This window comes from Peromyscus leucopus, chromosome 12 (assembly GCF_004664715.2).
Source record: "Peromyscus leucopus breed LL Stock chromosome 12, UCI_PerLeu_2.1, whole genome shotgun sequence".
Classification (NCBI taxonomy): domain Eukaryota; kingdom Metazoa; phylum Chordata; class Mammalia; order Rodentia; family Cricetidae; genus Peromyscus; species Peromyscus leucopus.
This window is the reverse complement of record NC_051073.1, coordinates 58,394,776-58,422,035: the sequence shown is the minus strand read 5'-3', so window position 1 is coordinate 58,422,035 and position 27,260 is coordinate 58,394,776. Positions and strand designations below refer to the sequence as shown.

The following is a 27,260-nucleotide window of genomic DNA, read 5'->3' as shown; positions in this document are numbered from 1 at the left end:
GTGTAGCCCTGGCTGTCCTAGAACTCACTCTGTAGATCACAGTGGCCTTGAACTCACAGAGATCCACCTGCCTCTGTCTCCCGAGTGCTGGGATTATAGGCATGCACCACCTCTGCCCGGCTAGTACTCTGGGTTTTATTTTATTATTATTATTGGACAAGACCTTTGTATATATCCCAGGCTGTAAAACTTTCAGTTCTCCTGCCTCAGTTTCCCAAGTACCTGGATCTAATTCTTCTTAGGCTATCACTCCTAAATTGTATTATTTAATTTGACCTTATCTACCACTGAAAGGCCTTACCTCCCAGGCAGTCTCAATGGAGGTTAGAGCTTCAATATATAAACTGGTGTTGGAGGGGGAGATGGGTGTCAGTCCATATCAAAGAGTTTTATCAGTCACAAAGTGTCCTTTTACTGCCAGATGCTCTTCTATAGGAGCTAGTGGAATTATAGTCCCTTCCATAACCCCATTGTTACCTATAAGGAAAGCAAACCAAACAGGTAAAATAATTTGCCCACAGAGGAAATAGCAGACACCAAATCTTCTGGTTTGCCCCATGCATGGTCTTACTGGCCTGGGCTTACCACAGTGATTGCTCTGCAGCAAATGCACTAGGCTGAGCTTCCGGCCTCAGCAGGGAAGCTTCTGTTCTGCGCTCCAAGGACAATTTCTGTTCACCCCTCTTCACATTCACCAAAACATCACATGAGAGCTCCTGACCAAAATCTCTTTCCTGATGATCCAAAGTTGAATTCCTCTTGTGGTCCAGGCCTTATCAGAGAAGCACATCAGGATCATTATTATTCCTCACCATATAGGTAGGCTCTATCCCATCTACTGCCATCAGACCCAACAGATGCATTCATTTTCTCCCTGTACCATCTGTCGTTTAAAGACGGTCATTTTTACATTGGTGAAGACAGGCTTGTTGGGGCTTCCTTCCTCTGGAATGTGGGCCCTATTGCGGCAGGCTTCCTACATCAGCAGGTGGCTGCATTTTCACCCACCACCTCAGCCTTTCTCTCCTTGTGGCTGGAGAACTGGAAAACTCCGCAGCAGACCTTGCCAACCCATCAGGCCTCGGGCTCAGTCTTTCCCACTCACAGAAGAGCCTCTTTCCTGTGAGGTGGGGCTTCATTTCTACCCACAACAGCTATCCTACCTTTAGGCAGATGACACAGGTGTCCTAGTACAACAGCCCGGTAGCCAGCAGCAATTCACTTGCCACTGGGCTGTCTCCCTGCCCTCCCCATGCTCTCCCTTTCTCTCTCTCTATAGTATATATAATGTATATACTATATAATATTATATACATGTATATATTTTATAGTACATGTTTATAAACACATTTACATATTACATATAAATATTAATATATACATGATATTTCTATATAATATATAATTACACATATACATATATAAAATGTCTCTCCCTCTTTCATATCCCTTGCCCATCTCTCTTTTTTCCTTGGATTTGCTAACTCTTTTTTTTTTTTTTTTTTTTTTTTTTGGTTTTTCGAGACAGGGTTTCTCTGTGTAGCTTTGTGCCTTTCCTGGGACTCACTTGGTAGCCCAGGCTGGCCTCAAACTCACAGAGATCCGTCTGCCTCTGCCTCCCGAGTGCTGGGATTAAAGGCGTGCGCCACCACCGCCTGGCGGATTTGCTAACTCTTAAGCTTGTATTATTTAAACATCGCTGCTCTCTGGAAGCCTGGCATTGCCACCACCACATCTGGCTTGAGATGCCATGGTTTATTTGGTTTAGCTGGATGGCTTATCGCTCATTGACTAGGTAGATTTTTTTTTAGCATGATGCAGTAGTCATCGAATCTCTGAGTGCTGGTTGGCTGCACATAGAGGAACGTTTATAAAATGCTGATGCCTAGGTCCACTTCCAGAGGTTCTGATTTAATTTGGCTGTGGTTTCAAAGGCTGTCCAGTTGATTCTCATGGGTATCCAGGGTTGAGAATCTCTGGTTAGCGCTGAATGGTTGCCAGGGCAACGATTGATCTGATACTTAAATATCTTCCTCTGGGAAATCTATGGTGATGACTCTTTTTCAGGTGATTTTCCTTCACTGCTACCAGAGAGAGAGGCAGTAGGCAATGGTTAGTAGTAGACCATGGCCACCCCTTAAAGCTGCAGCAGTACTTGGGTGGGGGTGTTGTCCCATAGGAGAGCATCTGTTGCATATTTACAGAGTTCAGAGTTTGGTCCCCAGCACACACACACACACCATCCTACATGCACAGTGCTCAGCTATGGCCCTTCCTGAGGTCAAGGGAATTTTCCTCTAGGTCTGTAGTTCTCCTCAGGATATTTGACTCGGAGGAATGTTTTGACAATGGGGATATTTTGGATCGCTATGACTTGGTGTAATGCAACTGGTGTCTTGTGGGCAGGAGCCAGGAGCAGTGCTGAGCATCTCTCTATGAGCAGGGCAGCTCTGCAACAGAGAATTACCCAGCACAAAATGTCTCACATGCCAATGGTTGAAAGCCCTTTCTAGATCCTTGCTGTTTGGGTTCCCCCTGTGTCCCCAGAAGTACCATCGTGAATGGAATCAGTCCTGAAGTATTCCTGCATTCTAATTCTAATTCGAGCACAGTTTCAATAGTCTTTTTCAAACCCGCACTTTGCATCCCTTTGAAGTGGTCTCAGAATGTCCTCATCCCCCTTTGCTTTTAAGAAATGGTGGGTACAGCCTGACTGCATGTATCAGAGGCAGGATAATCCCAGCCGCACCCTTTCCATTTGCTGCTCACTTTCCTGCCTGGCTGCCTTCTCAAAACACAGAATGAACAGAGTCCAGGACCTTGATGAAGCCCTTGCCCATCCAAACTCCACCAGGTCTAACAGCCAAGGGAGCTGGTCCCAGGATGCCGGTCACTTGGCAAGATGTGCTCTGGGGCTGGTGGGCAGATGAGCTCCCAGCCTGGCTGCCTCAGACACTGTGCTACATTGATTCATAAACACTGCACTGATGCTCTGAGCAGGCACTGCACTGCTGTTTCTCTCCCCACTTCCTTACATCAGTTCATTATTGAATTAAAGATCATTGCGATTTAAAGTGAACGATGGGGCAGCCTGGGGACAAACCCAAGGTTTGGGGAAGAAATTGAACCGGGCGCTGCAGTCACCAAATCCAATCTCAGCTGGATGCATTTTTCTGTCTCTTAAGGAAATAATTCAAAACTCCAAGGGCTGGAAGTAAAAGTAGAACCTTCTCCTGCAGTGTCAGGAGCCCACACAGAGAGGCTGGCATGCCAGGAAAGGGAGCTGATTATAAATAGCATGAAAGCAGCATCAGTCAAAACTCACAGATGTGCCTGAGCGAAATGTTAAAAGAAACACCTTCTGAGAGAGGGGGCAATGGGTTCTCTTTATTTTTATAATTGAAAGCACTAAGGAACAAAGGCGCTTTATATTCATATTAAATATACACACCTCTACAGCATACAGAAAGAGATATACAGCCCTGAGGCAGACACACAGAAACACACACCCCAACAGCACATGCACACGAGACATACAACCCTACAGAGCATACACACATAGCAAGAGAGAGCTACACACCCATACAGCACATACATAGACACACACTCCTATATCACATACACACAGAGACATACACCCTTACAGAGCACACACATAGGCGCGCGCGTGTGTGTGTGTGTGTGTGTGTGTGTGTGTGTGTGTGTGTGTGAGAGAGAGAGAGAGAGAGAGAGAGAGAGAGAGAGAGAGAGAGAGAGAGAGAGAACCCCTTTAAAGAAAGGATGGATAATCATTAGTTCTAACACAACAAAATCACAAATGGCCAGAACCTCGCAGAGGGAGCCATTGTCCCTTTTCCTCTCTGTACTGAATCTATTTAATAAGCCTGTGGCCTCTCCCTGTGAAGTCATTTTCTTGTGTGGGTATTTCTTTTTCCAGCTTAGATGGAAACCATTTGAGATTCCAAACGCATCTCAGAAGAAAGTGGACTTTGTGAGCGTAAGTCAATATTCGCCGCGCCTTCCCACTGCCCTCCTCTGTCCTGCGGTGAGAGAGAGAGCTAACCATCTGCAGTCCGGAATGCCAAGCAGAGCAGCCTGAACCGGAGGCGGCAGAGACAAAGCCACCTGTGTGCAGTGTGGGGCTGGCTGAGGGATGTCTTACTTACAGGCACCATATGGCTTCTGACACCAAAGGGCACCCAGGAGTTTTTTACCACAGAAAGGCCAAGGAGAGTCGAATTTCCTCCGTCCAGCACTTCTTCTTTGGGTTAGAGCAGGCACTCTTAAACTTTTTGATCCATGGCGCCTTTGATGGTCTGGTGACACCTTCTTTTATTTATGTATTTATTTTGTTGTTGGTTTTTAATTTGGGGGCTTGGGGATTTTGTTTGTTTGTTTGGTTAGTTGGTTGGTTGGTTGGTTGGTTGGGTTGGTTGAGATAGGATTTCCCCCTGTAGCTCAGGCTGGCCTTGAACTCATGACAGTCCTCTTCCCTCCGTCCCAGTTGCTGGATTACTGCTATGAGCCACTATGCCTGGCACAACCTGTGTTTTTGACAGGGTAAAAATAAGTCACATCAAATTATACAGACAACTATGTTGAAATGCAATGGTAAAATATTTTTTAAAAATACTATATGTGTTTTATAGTTATAAACATGTCTCCTAGTTAATGTACTAGATCATAAGACCTATGGGAAAATCCATTCACTATAGTATGAGCCCAAATGATACTTTGAGATACCTGTGATGAATGCTACAAAAATGTCCCAGTCGTTAAAAAAGTTACAGGCACTTCCGGTGCTGTTTGTGGTTTGCTGTCTGTATTCATAATACTTGAAGGAAATGATAAATTTCATTCAGATTAGTTAAAAAAAAATTTTAAAAAAGAAAATGTTCCCATCCAAAAGCTTGAAACCTCTGAAATGGATCCCTGGGCTAGGATGGCATCAACTCAGGTGGTACCCGGCTAAGTACAGTGCCAGCTGGCAGCCCTTCTTGATTAGTAATGTTGGCGGTACTGGAACACCTGCTCCCACAGCAAGAAGCCTGTGGGTGAAGGGACCGGAGCTCTCAGGCCGTAGGGCTCCAGGAGGACCGAGGAGGGTTCCGCAGGCCAGCTTGGCTTCGGCTTACTTAGGAAGACTCCAAGTGCCCCGCTTTAGCCCAGACTGTTGAAAGCATCTGGAAGCCTTTTTGACCTTAGAGGTGTCCCCACACCTTGTGAGGACTTGCTCTAGTCGACCTCAAACTTCCCAGTTAAGTGATGATAGAAAAATAAATCCCCTACCTGCAGGTTTGGGGCAGAGTGATATAAGAAGTTCCCCTCCCCCGCCCCCCACACTTCTTGCACTGGGGATCATCAGATCGGCTGGTCCTGAAGCACAAGGATTTGCAGTCAGTCACAAGGTCTTCTGCTCTGCTCTGGGGAGAGTAGCCTGGCTTTCTTCCCAAGAGAGGGTTGCCCCAGGGTGGGGTAGACTTGGGGGGCACTAAATGTCAAGGGAAGTTTCAGTGCCTCCCCCCATCTTTCTACCAGGTATCGCCTCCTTCCTCCCGGTTTATTGGGATCATAATAAAATATCAGTCTCAAATCCATTTAAAGAAATTATGTAAGTTCATCTGACACGGCCATTAAAAGTTCTAGGTCGACTAGGATGGGACACAGTCCACTAAGTGTAAGTCAATACATTTCAGGCAGCCTAGCTCCCAAAGACTTCTGGGACATTCTCAAAGAGAAGACTAGAGCCTTGCCAGCTTCTTGACTCTCAGGGGCCGGGGGCAGGCTGGGTCTCCCACACACTGCTGCTTCTCACCCTGTCTCCTGCTCTCTCAGGGGCTGCACACCTTATGTGGAGCTGGAGACATCAAGTCTAACAACGGACTTGCTGTTCACATCTTCCTCTGTAACTCCTCCATGGAGAACAGGTAAGAGGCTCGGTGCTGGGGCATGACCTACCCATGCCCCAGGGCCTGTCGGCCAGAGAGTGGGGACCCTAATAAAGTCCCACAGGCACAAACACTGTCCTTTTGTTAGTTTCAGGGAAACGGTGGTATGGATTTCTTGATAATGATATCAATTGAGAACTTCTATTCTGAAGACATAGACATAAAATGTCATGTAACAGGGTAGGCAGAAAGGAGAGGCTAGGACCCTGGGATGAAGAAGTAGTTCAAGTAAGTAGCTTGGGGACAAATGGAACTAATTTCTAAGGCTCCCTAGTGTACCAGACTTCTTCTTTGGGGCCACCAATCAGCTCCCAAATCGTGACACAGAGACTTATTATTATGTCTGTTATTATGAATGTTTGGCCTAGCTTAGGCACATTTTTGGCTAGCTCTTTTAAGTTAACCTGTCTTTCTTTATACCTTTTGACTTGGGCCTTTTTACCTTTTTTTCCTTCTGTACGTCTTACTTTCATGGCTTCTCATGTCTGGCTGGCTGGCGGCTGCCTGGCTTTCTGCCCTGGGCGTGACCTTCTCTTTCTCCCTTGCTTTCTTCTTCTTCTTCTTCTTCTTCTTCTTCTTCTTCTTCTTCTTCTTCTTCTTCTTCTTCTTCTTCTTCTTCTTCTTCTTCTTCTTCTTCAAGGTTTATTTATTATGTACACAGAAGAGGGCACCAGATCTCATTACAGATGGTTGTTGGTTGTGAGCCACCATGTGGTGCTGGGAATTGAACTCAGAACCTCTGGAAGAATAGTCGGTGCTCTTAACCTCTGAGCCATCTCTCCAGCCCCACTTTCTTCTTCTTTTCTTTCATTCTAGACTTCTCCTCTTATTTAGCCTCTCTGCCTGGCAGCCCCACCTAGCCTTTCTCCACCTAGCTATTGGCCATTTAGGTCATTATTAGACCAATCAGGTGCCTTCAGCAGGCAAGGTGAAACAAATGCAACACATCTTTACATAGCTAAACACACATCCTTACATTGTTAAACAAATGCAGCAGAAACAAATGTAGCACGTCTCTGCATAGTGGAAATAATATTCCACAACACTTTAGGGTTCAAGTCCAAAGTCATACTGCATGAGCAGTTATGAGGGCAAAGTGTCTGCTTTGGCTGAGAGCTGGCAGCTTTGTGTGAGGGGAATGTTCCTGCATATAGAAGTTTACATTCTGTTGTTTTAAAGGGGTGTGTACGTCATAGCACATGTGTGGAGAAGTCAGGGACAACTTGAGGGAGTCCCTTCTCTCCTTCTATCATGTGGGTCCCAGGGATCAAACTCAGATCCTCAGGCTTGGGGGCAGTTGCCTTTACCTGCTGGGCTATTTCGCTGGTCCCTATATTCTGCTTTTTTTTCAATTTGAAAAAGTAAATGACAACCTGCCTTTTCTGTGGAAAGCAGACTATCATGGCAACTTTGCACACAACCTCTAGAACAACACTGTTGTGTCTAAAGCTGAAGTCTGATCTTGCTGACTTCATGAATTTGTGTGAGCTATTCAACTTTTTTATAATTATTTTTATTATTTTTATTTTTATTTTTTGTTATTCTCCACAAGATTTTTTTTTAATGCTGAATGCCGTTTATTAAAGGAGGGAGGAGGTCTTAAATACAGGCTTACAGTACAATGGGAGAACCCTGGAGGGCAGAAGTTTGCTACCAATGTTTTACAATTTTGCATCTAAGCTGTTAATGTCCATTATGCGGGATACACAGACAAGGAACTTCCCTTAAGCATTCAGGAGAGTGGAACCCAGCAGGGAATTAGCATAGGAAGGATATCAAGGTCAAGGTCAGCAAGTAAGGCAGCAGTTACCCAAAACAGGGGCCAGGGCCCTACAGGTCCCCCTTTTACTAAAAAGTGAGCTTCTGACTTAGGTTATGTGGGACATCAACAGGTTACCTTACCTGTCATGGAGACACCTGTCCAAGCCACACAGGCGCTCTTTCTTAGGTTGGTGAGTGCTCCCCAGGCATTACCCGTCTCTGAATACTCATTATACAGGCTCAGTCGTGTGAGCTGCAGAGTTAACTGCTGCCAAAGATCTCAAAGTGGTGCTGGGCTTGCAATCTGTGTGTTCAACACAGAAAAGACCAACAGAAGTCCTAACCTACCCATAGCCAGTAGGCTAAAGACAACTGAGCCATTCCCTTCCTTAACAAGCCTTACTGCAAATTGGAATCCTTGTAAGATGGTATCCCAAAAGTAAATGGAACTTGAGTTTATAAATTTATAATTTTCAAAGCCAATAGAAATGTATATAACTAATGAATTAAATTTGCCATGCCCAATAGAATGAAAGATTAACTAATTGTGGTAGCTACTTTTGTTGCCAGGGTCTCCACTGTGCTAGCTGTAGTAACCAATTATGAAATGGCAATCCCAGAAACAGTAGCAGTGGTGGCCGCCACTGCTATAACAGCAACAACAGCAGCAGCGATGTCAAATTCTCTTCTGGAGTGTATGGGCATCCACTGGCATGGATACAACTCCAGGAACACGAATCGTCAAGGCCCATTTTTCTTGATCCCAGCACGACTTAAGCTGGCAGCTCTGCAAAAGAACAACTAAGAACCATAAAGAAAAAACAGGCAGCTCACAAGGAGCAGAACTAATGGTCTCATAATGGCTACATTCAGGCTCATAAATTTTAAGGTATCAATTTCAGGAGGCCAATAAATGTTGCACAGAGCCACTCCTGAAAAGTAGGTACTACACCAGCTTGAAGAGGATTGTGAAAATGAAAAGGCTTAGCTGGCATGCTACTGTTAACAAATGGAGGTCAGTGACCTTCAAGGATATCCTTATATAATTATTTTTATTTTTATTTTTATTGTTTGTGTATCAGTGTCTTGCCTGCATATAGATCTGTGCACCATGTGTGCCTGGTGCCTGTGGAAGCCAGAAGAGGGTGTTGGGTCCCCTGGCACTGAAGATAGGGACAGTTGTGAGCAACCATAGGGGTGCTAGGAACAGAATGTGGGTCCTCTAAAGAGAAACAAATGCTCGTAACTGCCAGCCCATCTCTCCTGCCCTAGCTGTTCCACTTTTTGAGTCATGAATCAAGGCCAAGATTACAGCCCTGTGAGACACTGGAGACCCCCCTTTGGATCTAGTCTTGTATCAGGTCACCTTCCTTCTCTCCACTTAAGCCACAATGGCCGGAGTCTCTCCACTTCTTTCAGCATGCCATGAGCCTGCTTGCCCCAGAGCACCTGAGCTCGCGTCTCTTTTTGCCTGGCGTTCCTTCTCTTGCCTAGATGATACCTGTAGATCCTTTGGCAAACGTCTCATCAGTAGGGAGGCCTTTATTTTCTCCCCAAGCCAGGGCAGGTCCCTCTTTCCTGTTCCTGAACTTGACTTTCACAGCATTTTCCAGGATGCCTTGCAGGGATCGAGTGCTGCACTTGTGTGTTTCCTGTTGCAATCTGCTAGACTTTTTAACTCCACAGGGGGGCTTCTGCAGGCCATTTTATACCCAGCGCCTAGTCCGTGGAAGGCACTAAATAATAATTTGTAGAATGAATACACTTGTCCAGAATGTGTTAAAGCTGAAAAAAAAAAAAAATCACAGAAAGTACTCTGTCTATTGCAGGTGCTTTTACAATTCAGATGGAGATTTCCTGATCGGTAAGCTCCTGAGTGGGAAGATTGACTGATCCCTAGCCCCGAACTATGTTCCAGGTGTTGGTTGTTGTTGTTGTTGTATTTTTCTTACCTGCATTTCCCATCTGCTTTATTAAATGAAGTATCATCTACAGAGTGAGGTCCAGATGCCACTGGTGGTCTGGAGAAGATTCCTAGCATACCTCAAAGTGTCTAATGTATGTTCTGGGCTTTCTGCCTGTGGCCGTCTCTCTCTGTTGGGCCTCTCTCATGTGGGAGATCTTGGCAGCTGAAATGAAGCTAATAACATCTGACTAACTTATTAGGAAAATTCTATTTGTTTTTAAACTCACCCAAGGAAAGCCCATTTGTCATCAATAACCACCATTCAGATAAAAATTTTAGGAAACCATCTAAAATGTAAGTCCCATCAGAGATTATTCTGGTCTTCCCTTGCGTTTGGTGGTGTTAGAATCCGTATTCAGGCATGAACATTTTCGTGTAGTCGGTAGACATGCAAATGCCAGAATTCCCGCTGAAATGTCAGAAAAGAGTGATTTTTCTGTGCTACTTCTATGACCCTTTTGGGTCAATTCACAAAAAAGGATATATACAAGCTCCTCAAAGGGGTGGGGGTCGGGGAGAAGATTGAGATTTTTGAAGAACTTTCAAAAATCTTCTAGACAGTAAAATAGTTAACTGACATTGTCAGAATATAACTTACCCCGAGAGACACAATAAAGTAAAGGTCTCCTCATTTGCAATAACAAACACGTACAGACCTTAAGCCGGCAGGTTCTCCGTTAACAGGGTTGCTCATCACCGCACTGGATTTTTTTTTTTCCCCATTTGCCAGTTCCCCAGAAAGGGAAGCTTCTCATTTACACAGAGTTTGGCAAGATGCTGCTGCAGCCCAACGAGATCTGCGTCATTCAGGTTGGTAATGAGCCCTCTCCCCGCAGCCTCTCCCTAATTCGGGAGCAATCAGATGTTTCAGCTGCTGCTATTTCTAACACTAAAATGTCTCTGTCATGTCTGGGGACCAGAGAGGAATGTGAGTTCCACAGAAGACTTCAGAGTAAGCAGGCTTAGTGCCTGCATTGTTGAATATAGCACACAGTCACAAAGCAGAGAATGTTTATCACTTCCTTTCCCTAAATGTTTGTAGTCTGCTTAAGGCTGGGTCAAAGGTAGGAGATGGTGGAGGTATTCAAAAAAAATAGTTTTTGGCTAATTGGAGGCTGCTGTTAATTCTGGGCCCAATGAGAGATTAATTATGGGTATGATTAGGAATTAGATTTTTCTTTGTAACCCATCTTTAATCTGCTCGCCTTTCACAGTTGTCTCAGTTAGGGTTTTATTGCTATGAGGACACCATGACTACTGGCAACTCTCACTAAGGAAACATTTAATTGGGATGGCTCATTTACAGTTTCAGAGGTTCAGTGCATGATCCACATGGCGAGGGGCATGGCGGGCAACGGGTAGCTTGGTGACGTGTAAACAGACATGGTGCTGGCTATAGCTTGACCAGAAGGCAATAAGAAGTTGACTGAGGCACTGGGCGGTATCCTGAGCACAGGAAACCTCAAAGCCCGCCCCCACAGTGACGCATGTCCTCCATCAAGGCCACACCCACTCCAACAAAGCCACACCTACTAATAGTGCCATTCCCTATGAGATTATGGGGGCCAATTACATTCAAACGACAACAATATGCCTGGAAACATGATCACATTACTTCTGCATATAACTACAAGTTATGATTTATTTAAGAGGGCACGCTTGTGTTTTTATCCTCCAGAGAGGAATGCGATTCAGTGTTGATGTCTTCGAGGAGACCAGGGGCTACATCCTGGAGGTTTATGGTGTTCACTTTGAGTTACCTGACCTGGGACCCATTGGTAAACCTTCAACTCTCGGCTTCACTTGAGATACATTGCCTTCCATCTCTTCCTCATTCTCACACTCCAACTTAACTTCCCTCTCCAGACAGCTTCCTTAGACCAAGTGCCTGCCTACAAAATCAGGATATAACAGAAAATGACCCAAACCAATCTGCTCAGAATGTCTCTAAAATAACACGACAGAACAATGATGATAAAGGCATTTAGCGGGTTTCTGGTTAGATAGTATATATTACAAAGGACACAGATGGGGGCCATAAGAATAGCTTTGCCAAGAATGAGATCTGAGATTCGATTACATTCTTCTGGGTTTTGTTTTCTGGGTTTTTGTTGTTGTTGTTGTTTTTGTTTTTTTGTTTTTTTTTTGTTTTTTAAGTTGGGGTCTCTTATATCCCAGGCTGACCTCCAGCTCTCTATACAGATGAGAATGACCTTGAACTTCTTCTAACTCTACTGCCTCCTGAATGCTGGCATTATACGTGTTCACTACCATTCCCAGCCCCACACAGTGCAGAGGACTGAACCCAGGGCTTCATGCATGCTAGGCAAGCACTTTACCAACTGAGATACATTCCCCCAGCCCTGAGATTTGATTAATTTTTAATGGCATATTAAAGAGAAGAGGAAAGGGAACCGCTTGAGCAAATATATGCTAATGAGAATGAGCTTTGTGAATAATTGTTTTCTTAAGTCAATGAGCTGTGTGTCTCCAGCCATAAAAAATGGCCTGGGTTCTATTCCCATGGAAAGATGGACTGGGCTGAGTGACACATGGCCTTTGAACATCACGTTCAAACCGTCCCTACAAGGGGTACCCTATGAGGTAGATTAAAACTTCCTCTCTCCCGGCCCCTGCTCTTCTAACAGCTGAAGGCAGGGGCTGCTGGAGAGATGCGAAGATCTGAGGAGCAATTGTTCTCAAGCCTCCTATGGAGAAAAAAAAGGGGTGGGGAGCCGGGAAATTGGCCTCTGGTTTCATCCTGGGCCATATACCTCCCAGTTCTTTCCTTCCTTGTCAACAGCTTTTCAGAGCAACAAGGACAGGCCAGCATGTGCCTTCTGGTCACTCCCCTGGGGATCCAAATATTCAGAGGAAGGTGGGAGGCAGCAGAGAGGCAGCTGGAGCCGTGGTGGGCCGTCTGTCATCCTGCCTGCCGCCCACTCTCCCCACTTTGGTCTAGCTTCCTGCTGCTGTGCCGGCAGCAGAGCCTCCAGGTTCCACGGAGCATGTACCCTCTGGAAAATATATATAATTTACTAACCAGCTGGGGCTTTTTTTTTTTTTTTTTAACCCCAGGAGCTGGAAATGATAAAACACTCCCCAGGCCTCTCCTCTCCGAGTTAAATTATGTTTTTGCACTTACGCTTTTTCATATTTTGTCGTTTGATTTATTTCCTTTCTCTGGAGGGCACACTCACTCCTGAACAAAGCTAAACAGGCAGCTCCTCAATTCTTCCTCTCTGAATGGCAGGCACATATTTTTCAGACTGGACAACAGCTTTATAGGCCTGGCTTTTGAGCTCTATCTACAGGGCAAAGGCCTGCCCAGAACAATAGCTTACTGCCTTTTTATATGAGATCAGGGTCCAAGGGTGTGTTGGGGAGTCCCGAGGGCTTCCTGGGACAGAGACCCGCTGTTCTCCCAACTCTTCCCTTTCCTCCTCTCCAGTCTCTCCTCTCCCCTTTTCTCACCTGTGGTATATGATTAGTGATGAGGTAATGTATATAAAAAGCATCCGAGCCACATCACTCTTCAACTTTAGAAGACAAGGCTGCTCATGAGGATTTTTGAAATTTTCTGTTTTTCAACCAGATCTCTTGGATCTTTCTACAAATCTACCAGACTCAGATCCAACAGATTCTGTGCTGCTTGGGATTGAACCCAGGGCCTCATAGATGCTGGGCAGGCACTCAGCCATAGCCCCGGCTGGGAACCCAGTAAGGATTGTGGTGATGAAAGTAATCTGTGGAATGACTCATGACACAGATGAAAGCCTTCCCCTTTGTGGCATCTTTCCTTTGGCTGCCCAAGTTTCTAAACGGGGTTCGGGGCACTGTGTTCTAGGAGCGAATGGCTTGGCCAATCCTCGTGATTTCTTGATCCCTGTTGCCTGGTATGAAGATCATCAGGTGCCTGGTGGTTACACTGTGATTAATAAATACCAGGGCAAGCTGTTTGCTTCCAAACAGGTAAGTGGATGTGGAGTTATAAGGCACCCGTTGAGTGCCCAGGTCAGCCTTAGGTACATTGCCTTTGTCTTTATCACACCTCTAAGGTACCGCCCATTACATTCCTCGTCATGGAAACAGATCAGATAGCGATGATTAATTCGTCCGTGTCCCAGTAAGTGACGCCGTTTGACTGACTCTCGAGGTGGTGCTCTTTCTACTTATCTAGCAATGGAAATTTGGCAATAAACAGGTCTCTAAAAATGACTGTGGGGCACACGACATATAGGCCACCTAATATGTCCTGAAAAAGAAGATGAGTCACCACAAAGATCAGCCAAGACTGATATTCCTCCGTGGCCACCTTATTTCAAATACAAGTGATTGATGGTTGATCCAAAACACAGAGAATTTAGTGAGTTAGCTTCAATTATATCAGAGGCCTAGTAAACTCAGAACATGAAATCACAGGCAATAATATAAAATTAATTTTGAGAGCTGGTAACAGTCTATCCTTTCTGTAAGAATGTCACATGAAAAAATAACATAATATATAACCTGCTATCATAATACTATACGGCTTCTTGTTCATTTTTTTTGAGACAAGATCTCATATAGCCCAGGTTGGCCTTGAACTTGCTTTGTAGCTGAGAGTGACCTTGAACTCCTGATTCTCCTGCTTCTTCTACCTCCCAAGAGAGAACATTCCAGGTGTGCACCACCATGCCAGGCTATCACTACGTATAATTACTTAACTTATTGAGTGCATAATGTTAGAACAGATTAATCATGTAATGAAAGGTACCCAATTCGCCCTTCTGTTATTATTGTTTGCTTTATTTTTTTTATTTGTCTGACGTACTGTCTATATTTGCCTAGCATGTGTTATTTTCCTTGAGTAGCACCAAAAGGCCATGCCAGCTAGCAGAAGCACATGAGCCTGCAACTTCAGCTTAAACCCTGGAGCAAATGTGTCAGCCTCACGTTCTCTGGGTCAGGATTTTTCATAAGTGGTTCAGGGACCATTTGTTTTAGAATCAGAAAGCCTTGTGTAAAATGCTCACACCTACATGAATACTCTCAGTGGGCAATGAAATTATTATTATATTTTTATTATTATTACTATTTTATATACAATTGATAGAGAAGCTCTGTTCTGGCAGTAGCCAGCAGCTGCTGTAGAAACCTTTCTACTTCCCAGGGGGCCCTTGTAATGGTCCCACTGGTCCATTCTCCTCTGCCATGGTCTATGCCCTGGGAGGCTGGCATTTATCCACAAAGTAGCCTGGGCTCCTTAGTCTACTATGGGTTGTTTGAGTCAACTGGAAGGGACTTGATGACAGGAGGGAGAAGAGCTGGGCATTTCTTCACTGCTTCCTGCCTATTTAAGACATAAATGAGCCTGATCTAACTACTGTTGGGTGGCCTCAGTGTGGGAGGTCAGTTCATTGCGACTTGTAAAAGCTGATGTTCACACGTCTTCCCGCCCTGGTGCTCAGCAGCGTCACACTGGGACTCAAAACCAGATCTCAGTACATAACTAAAATTCCCACCCTGGTGCTCGGCAGTGTCACGTTGGGACTCAAAACCAGATCTCAGTACATAACTAAAAGCACTAAATGTTGTGGGTTTTTTTTATTTTAACCAGAAAAAATATTATTATTGGTGGGGGGAGATAAAATATCATAGTGAGAGTATTCATACCACAGACATTAGCAAATACTATAAATCAGAGCTTTATTTCCCCCAGAGAACTAACTAAAAATATTTACAAATCTACTCTTCTTTAAAGCAATAAATCTACAGGAGTCCGTTTAAGAAGTCTTAGGGAAATTTATTAAGGTAAATTGAGGAAATACACTCACGAATACAGAACGGAGTAGACAGCTGAGGTCGTCCTCTGATCTGACCCTAAGCGAATCCACCTTTCCACCTGGCAGGCAGGAGCAGTAAGAAGGGGCATGTGACCCTTCTCCCTCTCCTTCTAAGAGGTCACATACAATGGCAAGAAGCGCTGCCTCCTTCAGGCCCTATAGCCCAAGTCATGGGCGGAGCAAATACCACTACACTTCTTCATGGTTCTAGATCTTTTTTTTTTTTTTTTTTAAAGATTTATTTATTTATTATGTATACAGTGTTCTGTCTGCACACACCCCTGCAGGCCAGAAGAGGGCACCAGATCTCACTACAGATGGTTGTGAGCCACCATGTGGTTGCTGGGAATTGAACTCAGGACCTTCGGAAGAACAAGCAGTGCTCTTAACCTCTGAGCCATCTCTCCAGCCCCATGGTTCTAGATCTTGCTGACATCCTATAACAGTATTTTCCCTCTTTATTCCTCATGCCCAGGAATGTCAATGTCTTCCCACTGTTGTAAGGCTCAGATACCTCAACACTCTAATCATTCCACTTAGCCTTAACCATGCCTTTGTGAGTAGCTTTTCCCTAAAGTTTTTTTCCTTTGTTCTTGAGAATATTATAATATCATAAACACAATGATATATGATCATATTCACCCCCATTTTGCCCTTTTCCTGTCTCCATATCCCCTTCAACACATCCTACTCCCAACTTCACATATTTTAATATTTTTTTATTGTTTATACCCCTCTAATTACAGTTAGTGCTCTCTATATGTGCATGGATGTAGGACCATCCTCAGGAACATGGGACTCTCCTAACAGTGGCATGTCTTCAGTGCCTAGAGGCCTGGTGATCATTTTTGCCATCTCTACCAGAGTTTTGGCTAGCTCTCTCTTATGCATATCACGTGCTGGTGACTTCAGCTGCTCTAGTTCATTAGTTTGACAACCATGTCATGTCTAGAAGACAGTATTTCACTACATTGCTTCTCATCTTCCAGCTCTTATATTCTTTCTGCCTCTTCTTCTTTCAAGAAGGTCCTTAAGCCTTAGGCTGGCTGGGTGGGTGCTGGCAGAGATGTCCCATTTAGGGCTGAGCACTCAAATCTCTTATTCCTCAGCACTGTGACCATCCATCCATCCATCCTGAACTTTAGAATATTCTTCCTCGGATCCTCCTTGACTAGATGCACGGTACCCATGAGGAAGATCCTAATACCGTAGCACAAAAGTGATCTCCTAGCCGAGACGACATAGGGAACAGTGTTAATGTCATTCTGAAATCTCAAACACTTAGGCTGGATCTCTTCAAGGTGTCTTCTTCCACGAACTCAACAGCAGATACTGTGTCTACGAGAAGTTCCTTTAGGAGAAATATCACAGCAAGCGCCTGCTGCGCCAGGAAGCAGAGGGAAGCCCAGATTGTTGGAGAACTGCTGGCATCCACAGATTCCTGCAGCTATGTTAAAAACTGAAAAAGCATGGCTTGATGAGTGTGCTAGGCTTCTGCTGTCTGTGTGATGGACTGACAGCTGCAGCTTATGAACTGGAAAAGGGGTTAGTGACAAAGTGAGGACCTAGGAGAGGGCCGGTGAAGCAGCCATGGCATGATTATGAGCTATGATGCTCCCAAAGGATGGTCTCATTAAATTTAGAACAGCATCAAATAAAAAGAGTTATGTCGGTAAGGATTGTTAAGTCTGCAGCTACAGACACATTACGTTCTAAGACCATGCTTTCCTGGTTTCTGCGATTAGGATGTCTCCCCGTTCAATGTTGTGGCCTGGCATGGAAATTATACACCCTACAAGTACAACCTGGAGAACTTCATGGTCATCAATGCAGTGGCCTTTGACCATGCGGTAAGTCTGGACCATGCATGGATCCTGGGGATGGGACAACCCTTGAATGGTTGGGATCCAGAGTATACCCGGGGTGTTCACAGATCTAAAGTTTTCAAGGTCATCCTTGCAAAGCCTCAACAGGATCATTTGTCCTTTGGTGAAGGAATCCATTCCATGACAAACGAGGAAGCCAAGAAATACTCAACCTAATTTACTTTTCTTCAGTGTAACCACAACTCTCGTGGATGGGAAAAGGCGATCCTGCTAATGATAATAATGAAGTCAGGAGGAAAGGTCATTTACAGACCCGGCCACCTTGTAAACCTGGGGTATGGACTCTGCTTGCTCTGGCTGCCTACCTGCTCACCAGCCTGTGCTTCTGGCTGTGAAGAGCAAGGCAGGACTCTCCTAAGGTTGCTCAAAGCTTGAATACTTGGATTTTTTTTTTTTAAGCCTAGTGTTTGAATTCAGTCATATTTTTCAGTCAATTAAGGGGGCCACGGATAGGTCCCTGGTCTACAGTACAGGCTCCCGAGAGCCCATATGCTCGATACAGTGCTAGTTCTGAGACCCTGAGGGGAAGCTCATTTTGCAGTGTACTTCATAATAGATTAACTTTACCCACAAGCTGAGGGATAATTGGGGCAGAAGCCAGAAAGTCAGAGATAGAAGGATTACTCTGAGCCAATTCAGTTTATCTCTGGGGGGCCCGAACTACCTTTCTGAACAACAGTGGATCTTAATAAAAACCAAAGGGGAGAAAGAAAATCAAGATTCCAAGCCCAAGGCATCACGGAGAAGCACCCGAGACCTTGCTAACGCTCTGTTTGAGCCTTCTCACCTTGTCTTTCTTTTAATAGTTTCCAACCATTTCCCATGACAGAGGGCAGAAAAAACGGTAACTCTTCCAGCAAGAAATGTTGGGTTGATTTTTTTTTCTTTGTTCGTGGTTTTGGGTTTTGTCTTCCATTTGAATTTACAGAGGTTCAGTCTTCTCTGTACTGCTGTGGTGGCTATCTCCCCTAAATTCAGATCTGGTCATCCCATCCATCGCTGCTTTAGAAAATCTTTGCAGGCTCCCCGTGGCTTAGGATTAAGTCTGGGCTCTGAAGCATGGCATTTGATACTCCTCACCATCTGGCCCTGGGCTCCTTTCTCTAGTACCACATCTCACCCCTCCTTCGTCCTTCACAGAACCCCTGGCTTTGACCTTCCCCCTGCTTTACAAAATTTCAATGTACCTTGATATCTTTTCTATTTTCCCTGACAAAAATCCCCCCTCTTCCTCTTTTCTCTTCCACCCCACCCCACCCCGCTTCCTTTCTTTTGTTCACTTTTAAAGATTTAGCTCAAGTCACAGGTCTTTGAAGCTTTCCCTGATCCTGTCACAGGAGATGAGGATGGGTGGCGGCCAGGAGAGGGTTGACTGTCACCCAGAATGCGCTATATAAATGCGTGAAACTGTCAAAGAACAAATTCAACAAAGAGTTATTTTGAAAAAGACATAGCTACATTCTCTTTTCCCCAATTCAAGTTAAAGGAATAGAGAACAGATTCCCAATCTTTGAATCACCAGACGTCAGCGCTGCAATCTGAAAGTGAACACGGGCATCAATTACATTGAACCTTGGTCTTTCCATCTCGGAACTTCTTGGAAAAAGTGTATACGCCCTTCTGAGAGTCCATCAAGAGTCCGAATTCATTCATTTTAACCAGTTCTCAGATTTTTCCTGCCCAGGGACACCATCTGGAACCTCTGATGCCCCGCCTCCCCAAGAAGCATACCTAGCTCCGCACCAGGATGTGGGTGCTGCTGCTCTGTGGGTTTCTCAACATTCTCCTAGCAGCACCAAGCTCTCCGCCCCTCAGCCTGGGGTGGAAGTCAGGTGCTCTGGCTCTCAGAGCTGTAGGGTAACAGGGAGCCCCTAACATAGACCCAGCAGGCTAAAAATGTCCCCTTATCTGGCATGAATGCATTTTGCTTCAATCACAGCAAGAGGACATTCACATGAGTGATTACTGCCCCTCAATCAGAGCCCAAATAGTTAAGCCTGCCGTGGGTCAGTTAATCAGAAACCGTCACTTGAAAAATCAGAAAACTGTCACATGTGCAGGTGACATGCTGTCGCTGTCCAATCACCTCCCAGGGGTCTGTCTCACCTTCGGTGTCCCCTTGTGTATTCACAGGATCCTTCCATTTTCACAGTGCTGACTGCCAAGTCTACCCGACCTGGAGTGGCCATAGCCGACTTTGTTATTTTCCCACCTCGGTGGGGGGTGGCCGATAAGACCTTCAGGCCTCCGTATTACCACCGTAAGTCTCGGTTTTACCAGAATACCTCGGGAAAGCAGAAACAGCAGCGAGGCACTGGCGACAATGGCCAGGTTGTTCTTGGATCCCCTGCCTGCCGGGGCTTGAGTTTAGAGTCCGGCCTCTCTGGCTACTGTTGGGCTTTAAGAGGCTCCAACCTCCCGATATCTGCAGGGAGTCATGGACTAACCTGGCTCCGGTATCTCTGGGCCGGAAGAGAGACAGAAATGTTGGGAAGAGTGAAGCAAGAAGTGCATTTCAGATTTTTTTTTTTTTTTTTTTTTTTTTTGGTTTTTCGAGACAGGGTTTCTCTGTGTAGCTTTGCTCCTTTCCTGGATCTGGCTCTGTAGCCCAGGCTGGCCTCGAACTCATAGAGATCCACCTGCCTCTGCCTCCCGAGTGCTGGGATTAAAGGCGTGCACCACCACCACCCAGCTCATTCCAGATTTTTTTTAAAGGGTGGGGAAGAGTGGTGATTTTAGTTTGTTTGGGGAAAACACTTAAATCTGGGACAAGAACAAGTAAAATGTTCCTTCTTTAATTATTTCGGCAAGACAACGCAGATACAATCTAAACTGGGAGATAAACTATTCTGGAAGATGGGGATGTTGTCAAGTTTATTCTTTGACAGTGTCATACTTGCCCTCACCCCTACCCTTTCCCATCTCCCCCATCCCCTGTATACCCCCCTCATCTCTATTCATCTCTTTCCCACATTCCTTTCTTTTTGTTTAGTTGGTGTCCTTCTGAGTTGACTAAGACTTTCTCTCTGACCTTCTACTCACTGGAGCCTGGCGGGTATACCAACTGGTACAAAACTAAGGACAATGGCCGGCCATCATGGAGTTGGTCCCTTTCCTTGCACCCTCCATGAGTGGCCTATAGCTCAGCAGTGAGGGGAAAGTTCCCATCAGCCCCTCCCCGATCCATGACTGACCGCTGAGAGGCCCTGCCATGTGCAGGCCCTGCACAAGTCACTGAAGCTGCCATGAGCTCATACCCAGCTTGGCTATGTTGTATGTAGAGAATGGTGCTTGCTGTCTTCTTCCTATCTTCCGGCTTTTATGGTATTTCATTCTGGCTTTGCACCACATCCCCCGAGCCTTAGGTGGGATAGTATAAAAACTTGTTTAGGCCTGAGTTCCCCATTTTCCACATATTTTCAGCATCTTGAGCAGCCATGAGACTCTAAACTCACCAATGTCTACTGCAAGTAGAAGCCTCTTTGAGTGAGGTTGAGAGTGGCTTCTGCCTAAGAAATGAGCACGGCTGTTTAGAAGGAAATTTGACACTATGGCTATGCAGTTAAATATCAGTAGTAAGCGTCCTTGCAGGGTCTACGACCTCCCAAGGCTGGGGCTTTGACCAAAACCAAGCAAAGGAGCCCTTCTGTGGCCCAGGCCTCAGATCGAGAGAGCAGTTGGTTACCCCCATGGTAGTCATACCACTGCTGCACACAGAGGCACACCTCACTGGCAGGTTGATGTTATAGACAGGTAGGATCGGTAGAATTCACTGATGGGTCAAGGCCACTCGATAGCTTTTTCTCCTCCAAGCCACCAGCACAGCTCAGAAGGCGATTCAAACAAACCCAGTTTTGTTTTATCTGTATTATTAAGGCTGATGACTAACGATGGTTGGCAAGTTTCTAAGGCTCTATTGTAAGTTTTTTGAAAGTATTAACTTATTTGGGTTATAACAGCAGCAGGAGACAGAGAATATCAATTACCTCCCTTTCTGTTTCCCAGGAGCTAAGTTTGACACAGGGGAGTGAGCAATTCTCAAGGTTTCACAGTTAGTTAAGTGGCGGGGTCAGGATTTAATTGCGGATTGTCTGATGCCAAAGCAGACACATGTGACCGCTAATTGATGCAGCTAGTGCTGTGGCCTGTACATAATACACATCTAGAAATATTTATTCAGTCGGTGGACACATTACCAAGAATGAATAAGTACGCCGCAGCTGTGTTTAATGAGGTTGACATTTTTAATTGTGCAAATTAAACAAGGTCAAGGTACAATTCTGCATCCAGGAGAATTTTACATTTTTTTTGAACATAGAGTTCTGGAACGGCTCTAACATGCATTTTTCAGCTGGAACATTCTAGAAAACAAGCTACTTTCCATAGTTAACTACAGGACCCTCTGTCTATATGAGTTCCTCTCTGTAACAGTTCCCAGGTACCAGAGCTCAATGGTGTACAGCTGTGCTGAATGGGCCATTTAAGCATTTGTGAGGGTGGGAAAGTAAGGCTGTCAGGATAAAAGAAGGCCCCCTCACAGCCAGAGGACAGGCAGTGTGCCCCTTCAAGGTCACCATCAAGAGTACCCTCTCTCTTTTAAGTTTAGTCTCAAACTTCCCTCTCCCCGAGTTTACATTCGCTGTCTTTAAAGTAGGAACTCAGAGGCTGCCCTCTGAACTGGGAAGCCAGAGGCTTCTGACCCAGAGGTCTGCAGACTTTCTGTTGAGAGCAAGGGGGGGGGGGGGCGTCTCTCCCCTCCGAGCAGCTACAACGGGGCTGCTGTTCTTCGGCTCCCAATCCTTAATCTCCCTTTGTGCTGCAGACTGCCGGCCTTGTGAAATGCCTCCTATGGTGTTTTTGATGACTTGTCCCCAAATTCCATCTCATAAAGATATGGTGCCCCGAGTCTGTCTGGGAAAAAAAAACAACCATAGAACCCGAAGTTAGAAATTAGTTTTATCAGAGATATAAAAATATTGCTTCAGCAATACTCCAAATCTTTGTTACTTTGATGTGACTTTAAGGGGAACTGGGGAATTATTTCTATAGAAATATTGCCTCTAGTCATTTTAATGCACCTTAGTCAACTGGATCCAGCTTTAATCAGAAAGGCAAGGTCTACCCTCCCACTGTCCTTTGAAATATCAAAAGTGATGTGGAATATCTTCACCAAACTCATTGCTAACTAAATTCACATTCAGATCAAAACCAAATCCTGTCTTGCTCTCTTCTGGAAATTGAGCCGTGAAGGTGACCCTGGCGACACGTAGTGCAGCCAGGAGTATGACTGCAGACTGAAGCTGTGTGCAGAACTGTTCTTAGCATACCGTTTCTGAGGACTTCCATTCGCTTTTCCTTTATCTGCTTCATGAGGTGCATGTGGGGCTATGATCTGGGCCTCACTTTCTCTGTAGGGCCTGGAGCAGTGTGCTGTGTGGGAGGCAGGGGATGGGCGGCTGTGCAGGTGATTACAGAAGGATTATGGTACCTGCTTTTATTTCACACGGAAGGAAGAAGGGCATGGTGCTGGCCTGTCAAGTGTTAGACTTCACGGGCTGCCACCTCAGTGTTACATGCTCTGCACTCTCCATCTGCCCACAGGACAGGCAAGGAGCAGCTTTAAGCAGGCCATTTCTTACTCCTCGGTGTAGCCCAGTAGTTAGAATAGTATCTAATGATTCATTTTCAACGTGGATGGACAGGCAAGCTAGTGGAGTGGGAAACAGGCAGATGAGTGGATAGACAGAGTTGGAAAGGTATTTGCATTCACCCAGGGGTCAGATTTCTTTAACTCTCACCCTTAGGTTTTTGCCATGTGGATAAAGAGTTTCAGTTCCACAGAAATAAAATACCAAAAGAATGGAAGCATGGCAGGCTTTGTTTGTCAAATTCCGTGTGACTCTTGAAGGTGATGTAAAATTGTCCATTTAGTTATTAAAAAAAATAACCAAACACTGAGAGCTATTCAATTACGTGATAAGTTGCTCTGTGGAGCCGTCCATTCCTTGAAGGCACGGAGCAGATCCCGGGAGTAATCCATAAGGAATGAGCTAGAAAAGTCTTTTGTCTGGAGAAGAAAGGATCATTTCCAATGTTCAGATTTCAGGTTCCAGGAGAATAGAAGAATAAGATTCTCTCCTGTTCAGATTCAGTTATCTGTTATGATAAATCACTGTTTTACAGAGACCGACCATGTGGCTCATAGATTATCTCTTGATAATAGACTGTAAGTCTGGAGCTTATCTTGTAGTATTACCTTCACACACACGCGCGCACATACACACACACACACACACACACACACACACACACACACACTCACACACTCACAAACCCCACTTTACTTTCTAGACTGGGAACTAGAAATGTGGTGAAGCCATGTGCTGTTGTGGAATTATTTGGTGAATTTGGAATATGAGGCATGAACTCCTAGAAGAAGTACTGTTTTTTTATGGGTCACGCCTTGGATAATAAAAATAATACTGCTTACACCTTCCCAGGGAACTGCATGAGTGAATTCATGGGACTCATCAAAGGTCGTTATGAGGCAAAGCAAGGTGGATTCCTGCCAGGGGGAGGCAGCCTGCACAGTATCATGACCCCTCACGGCCCGGATGCAGACTGCTTTGAGAAGGCCAGCAAGGCCAAACTGGCACCCGAGAGAATTGCTGATGGCACCATGGTAAGCAAGCTAATGCTTCAGGGCCTGCCTCTGGGCTCTGAAACATCTATAGAGAAAAGCAGCTCTGTGTTACTTCTCCAAAGTCACAGAAGTGGAGTGAGGATTGTTTTGTGTCTGTATGTGCGTGTTATAAGTATGAATCAGCTGTGTGGATATACTAAACTTTTGGTGTGATAGTGTAGAGTTTGAACCGGGAGTCAGACCAGTTCAAATCCTCTTAATTCCTATGTAACCTCTCCATGCTTTATTTCCCCTTCTGTAGAATGGATATACTGTCCAACCCAGAGGACATCAGTGAGTTATAATGCCTTATGGAGCATCCAATCACTTCAAATACAAGGAAACAGTATTAATTCTCTTTGAAGGCTCTTGCTGGATCTAAATGCAGCCCTGTGTGTGTGCTCTGTCCAGAGTATTCTATATGGAAAGTAATCCTGAGGACCACAGTAGCAGAGGAGACAGATGTCACCTTCAGCCAGTTCCAAAAGCAAAGGAGGGTCAAGCAGCCTTTGCCTCTCGACAGTCAGGACTTGTGAGCAGCAAATCTCAGCTGCTTTTTTCATTTTCTTTGTTCTCCTTTGGCATGGGATGAAGCAGATGGGATTTAAAGCCTGCTTTGTATTCCTCTTGTGTCAGGCTGTAAACACCGAGGCGGAACATGATTGCGGTTGGCTGCGGTCCTTGACTTTATTTTATTTTATTATTTTTTTTTTTGCATTCTTGGAAATAGACTTAATGGACCACAAGAAATAATTTTATGCTAAACCATATGCAAACTTGCTCCATATTTTAAAACAAATGCCTTCAGTGCTACATAGTTTAAGACCCATAACACAGACCTGCTTGACTAAAAGTATGGCTTGTAAACTCCCTAGCGTTAACTGTTCACCTGTCCAGTGGGGTTTGCTTTTAGGCCCAAGTTCCAAAGCCAGAGCTTCTTTTATGGAGGAAGGGACATAGAGTTCTTCCCATCTTCTTAGCCTAGGCCCTGTTAACCCTTTCAAGAGCCTCCTGAGAGTGTCTGTAGGAACCTACATCTTGGTGAGACACAGTTTGATGATCTCAGTTAGGCTATTGCCTCTGACAGCCCTTGAAAGTGCACAACCCACCCTAGAGTTGTTCGTCAACCACCCTTGGGCCTCCAAATGGGCTTTTGAAAGCCATACTACCAACATCAGTGTTCTACAATAGTGAGGTGCAGGGCTGTTTTTATGTGCACTAAGAATTTGAGCAATGTCTGAGACCTGGATTGCTAGGGATATGAAGCTGACTTGGGAAGGAGGTTAGAATGATAAAGGACTGGGTTTCTGGAGGCCCAGGGTATCTGAAAGGCTCCCTCCACAGACACTCACATACATGTGTGCATACTCACACACGGAGATACACACATATACATAAATAGAAACTTGACCTCGGCCTAACTTCATGTCTCCTTTACCATTCCCCATTATATAATGTAGACACAGATCAATCTGTCATATCCCAGTGGGAAGTGGTTTATATGATTCTTCACAGCTCAGTCTGACAGCGAAGCTCCCAAGAAGTCAGCAGAAGACAACAATAATAAAGGCTGTAACATTTACCCTCGTGTGTGACTAGGGCTTTAAACCTTTGCATCTCATTCAGAACTCTGCCTCGAAGGCTGTCACAGAAGTCAGGCAAAGACACACATCTCCACTGACACAGACAAAAGAAATTAATGTATGTGAGACCCCACATATTAATGCAGCTGTTCTGAGAGGTGTCACAAAAGAATAATATAATTTTCCTTTGGCCTGTCTAGAGTGTTTTTTAATTTCCTAATGAGAACAAAAAGAATGGAAAGGTTTGGGTTGTTTGTTATTATTTTACAAAAGACACTATAGATAGGAAAAATCAACCACTGATAAAAAGCTGAAATGTCTAGTATATACAGAATATTTTCCGGCTTCTTTCTACTGTGACCAGAAACATCCAGAACACAGTGGGGTTTGCAGCATCAGTCCCTTTATGGACCATTTCCTTTCCCTTCTTCCTTTTCCTTTTTCTGAGCTGAACTCTTGGTCAGGATCCTGAAGAAACAGGCTTAGACCTCAGTTCGGCCATCACTTACCCATCTTAGACAAGCCATCTCCCAGCTCTGAGCTTTGTTTCTTCCTTTGTGAAATAAGAGTATGCTCTACACACAAGGACATCACCACAAGTGATGCTCCCTGAGAAGACCCCGGGATACTCCCATGTCTGCCCTTGGAAAGAAAAACTTTGCCTCTGGAATGCTATGAGCAATTCTAGTCTCACACTCAAGGCCCTAAGTAGATAGAAACCTCGTATACAGCTTCAATTTGGTAACCCAGATCCAGAACCCAGGGCTTGTGTTTCCTCTCCTCATCATGGCAGTATGTATAACTATTAGACCAATGTGTGGTCTACCCATACCTTCTCTATGCATCTAATTAAACACGCTTTATCGTCGCCTGACCTCTCCTTTCTCCTCTTTGTCTTATTTCCTGTAGGCATTCATGTTTGAATCTTCCTTGAGTTTGGCAGTCACCAAGTGGGGACTCAAGACCTGTAGATGCTTGGATGAGAACTACTACAAATGCTGGGAGCCCCTCAAGAGCCACTTCACCCCCAATTCCAGGAACCCGACGGAACCTAAGTGAGACTGAAGCCTGCTCCTGTAACTGAGAATAGATTTGCACGGTTTCCTTGAGAACCTCACACCCTCTGGGGATATGGGGGCAGGGATTAAAATGAGAGCTCACTTTTCCTAGTCAAGTAACCCAGAGTGTTCGTGGAAATGCATTGGAAATGGCTATGGCTTTCTCATTACTCAATAAATATGTGTTCTGTGGATGTTGCATATGGTCATTTTCAGGTCTCGATGTCCAGGACTGGTGGGCCAGATAAGCCCATGGCTAAGATTTGGGGGTGGGGGCAATTCCCATGTGCTTAGTCTGGGGCCTTTACTCTAAGACCACAAGTCTAAGTATCTGCCAATGACTGAACCAGGCAGGGCAGGACAAGCATTAGAACCATGAGCCGAGGTTGAATCCAAAGTCAAGCCTTAGGGTCATTCCAGGCTTGGGGGTCAGCAAAGTTCCAAACAACTAGCCATTTGTCTAAACTGTGTGCCTACCCAGAACACCAGGCATCTAATTCTGGTAGTCATGTCCAATGAAATTAAACAAGAACTTCAGCCACCAAGAAGAA

The 27,260-nt window shown here is 45.0% G+C and overlaps 1 protein-coding gene across 1 annotated transcript in view; it reads left to right on the top strand.

Annotated features, from left to right (window-relative positions):
• Window positions 1-26,910, top strand: part of Hgd (homogentisate 1,2-dioxygenase) — a 50,521-nt gene extending 23,611 nt beyond the window's left edge. Inside the window, exons 5-14 of the mRNA XM_028894993.2 lie at window positions 3,938-3,997; window positions 5,836-5,927; window positions 9,539-9,573; window positions 10,406-10,485; window positions 11,354-11,453; window positions 13,523-13,647; window positions 17,246-17,350; window positions 19,520-19,646; window positions 23,887-24,068; window positions 26,561-26,910. Coding sequence (XP_028750826.1) covers window positions 3,938-3,997; window positions 5,836-5,927; window positions 9,539-9,573; window positions 10,406-10,485; window positions 11,354-11,453; window positions 13,523-13,647; window positions 17,246-17,350; window positions 19,520-19,646; window positions 23,887-24,068; window positions 26,561-26,710 — 1,056 coding nt within the window. The 3' untranslated portion in view covers window positions 26,711-26,910. The remainder of the gene's footprint in view (window positions 1-3,937; window positions 3,998-5,835; window positions 5,928-9,538; window positions 9,574-10,405; window positions 10,486-11,353; window positions 11,454-13,522; window positions 13,648-17,245; window positions 17,351-19,519; window positions 19,647-23,886; window positions 24,069-26,560) is intronic.
• Window positions 26,911-27,260: the final 350 nt, after the last annotated feature.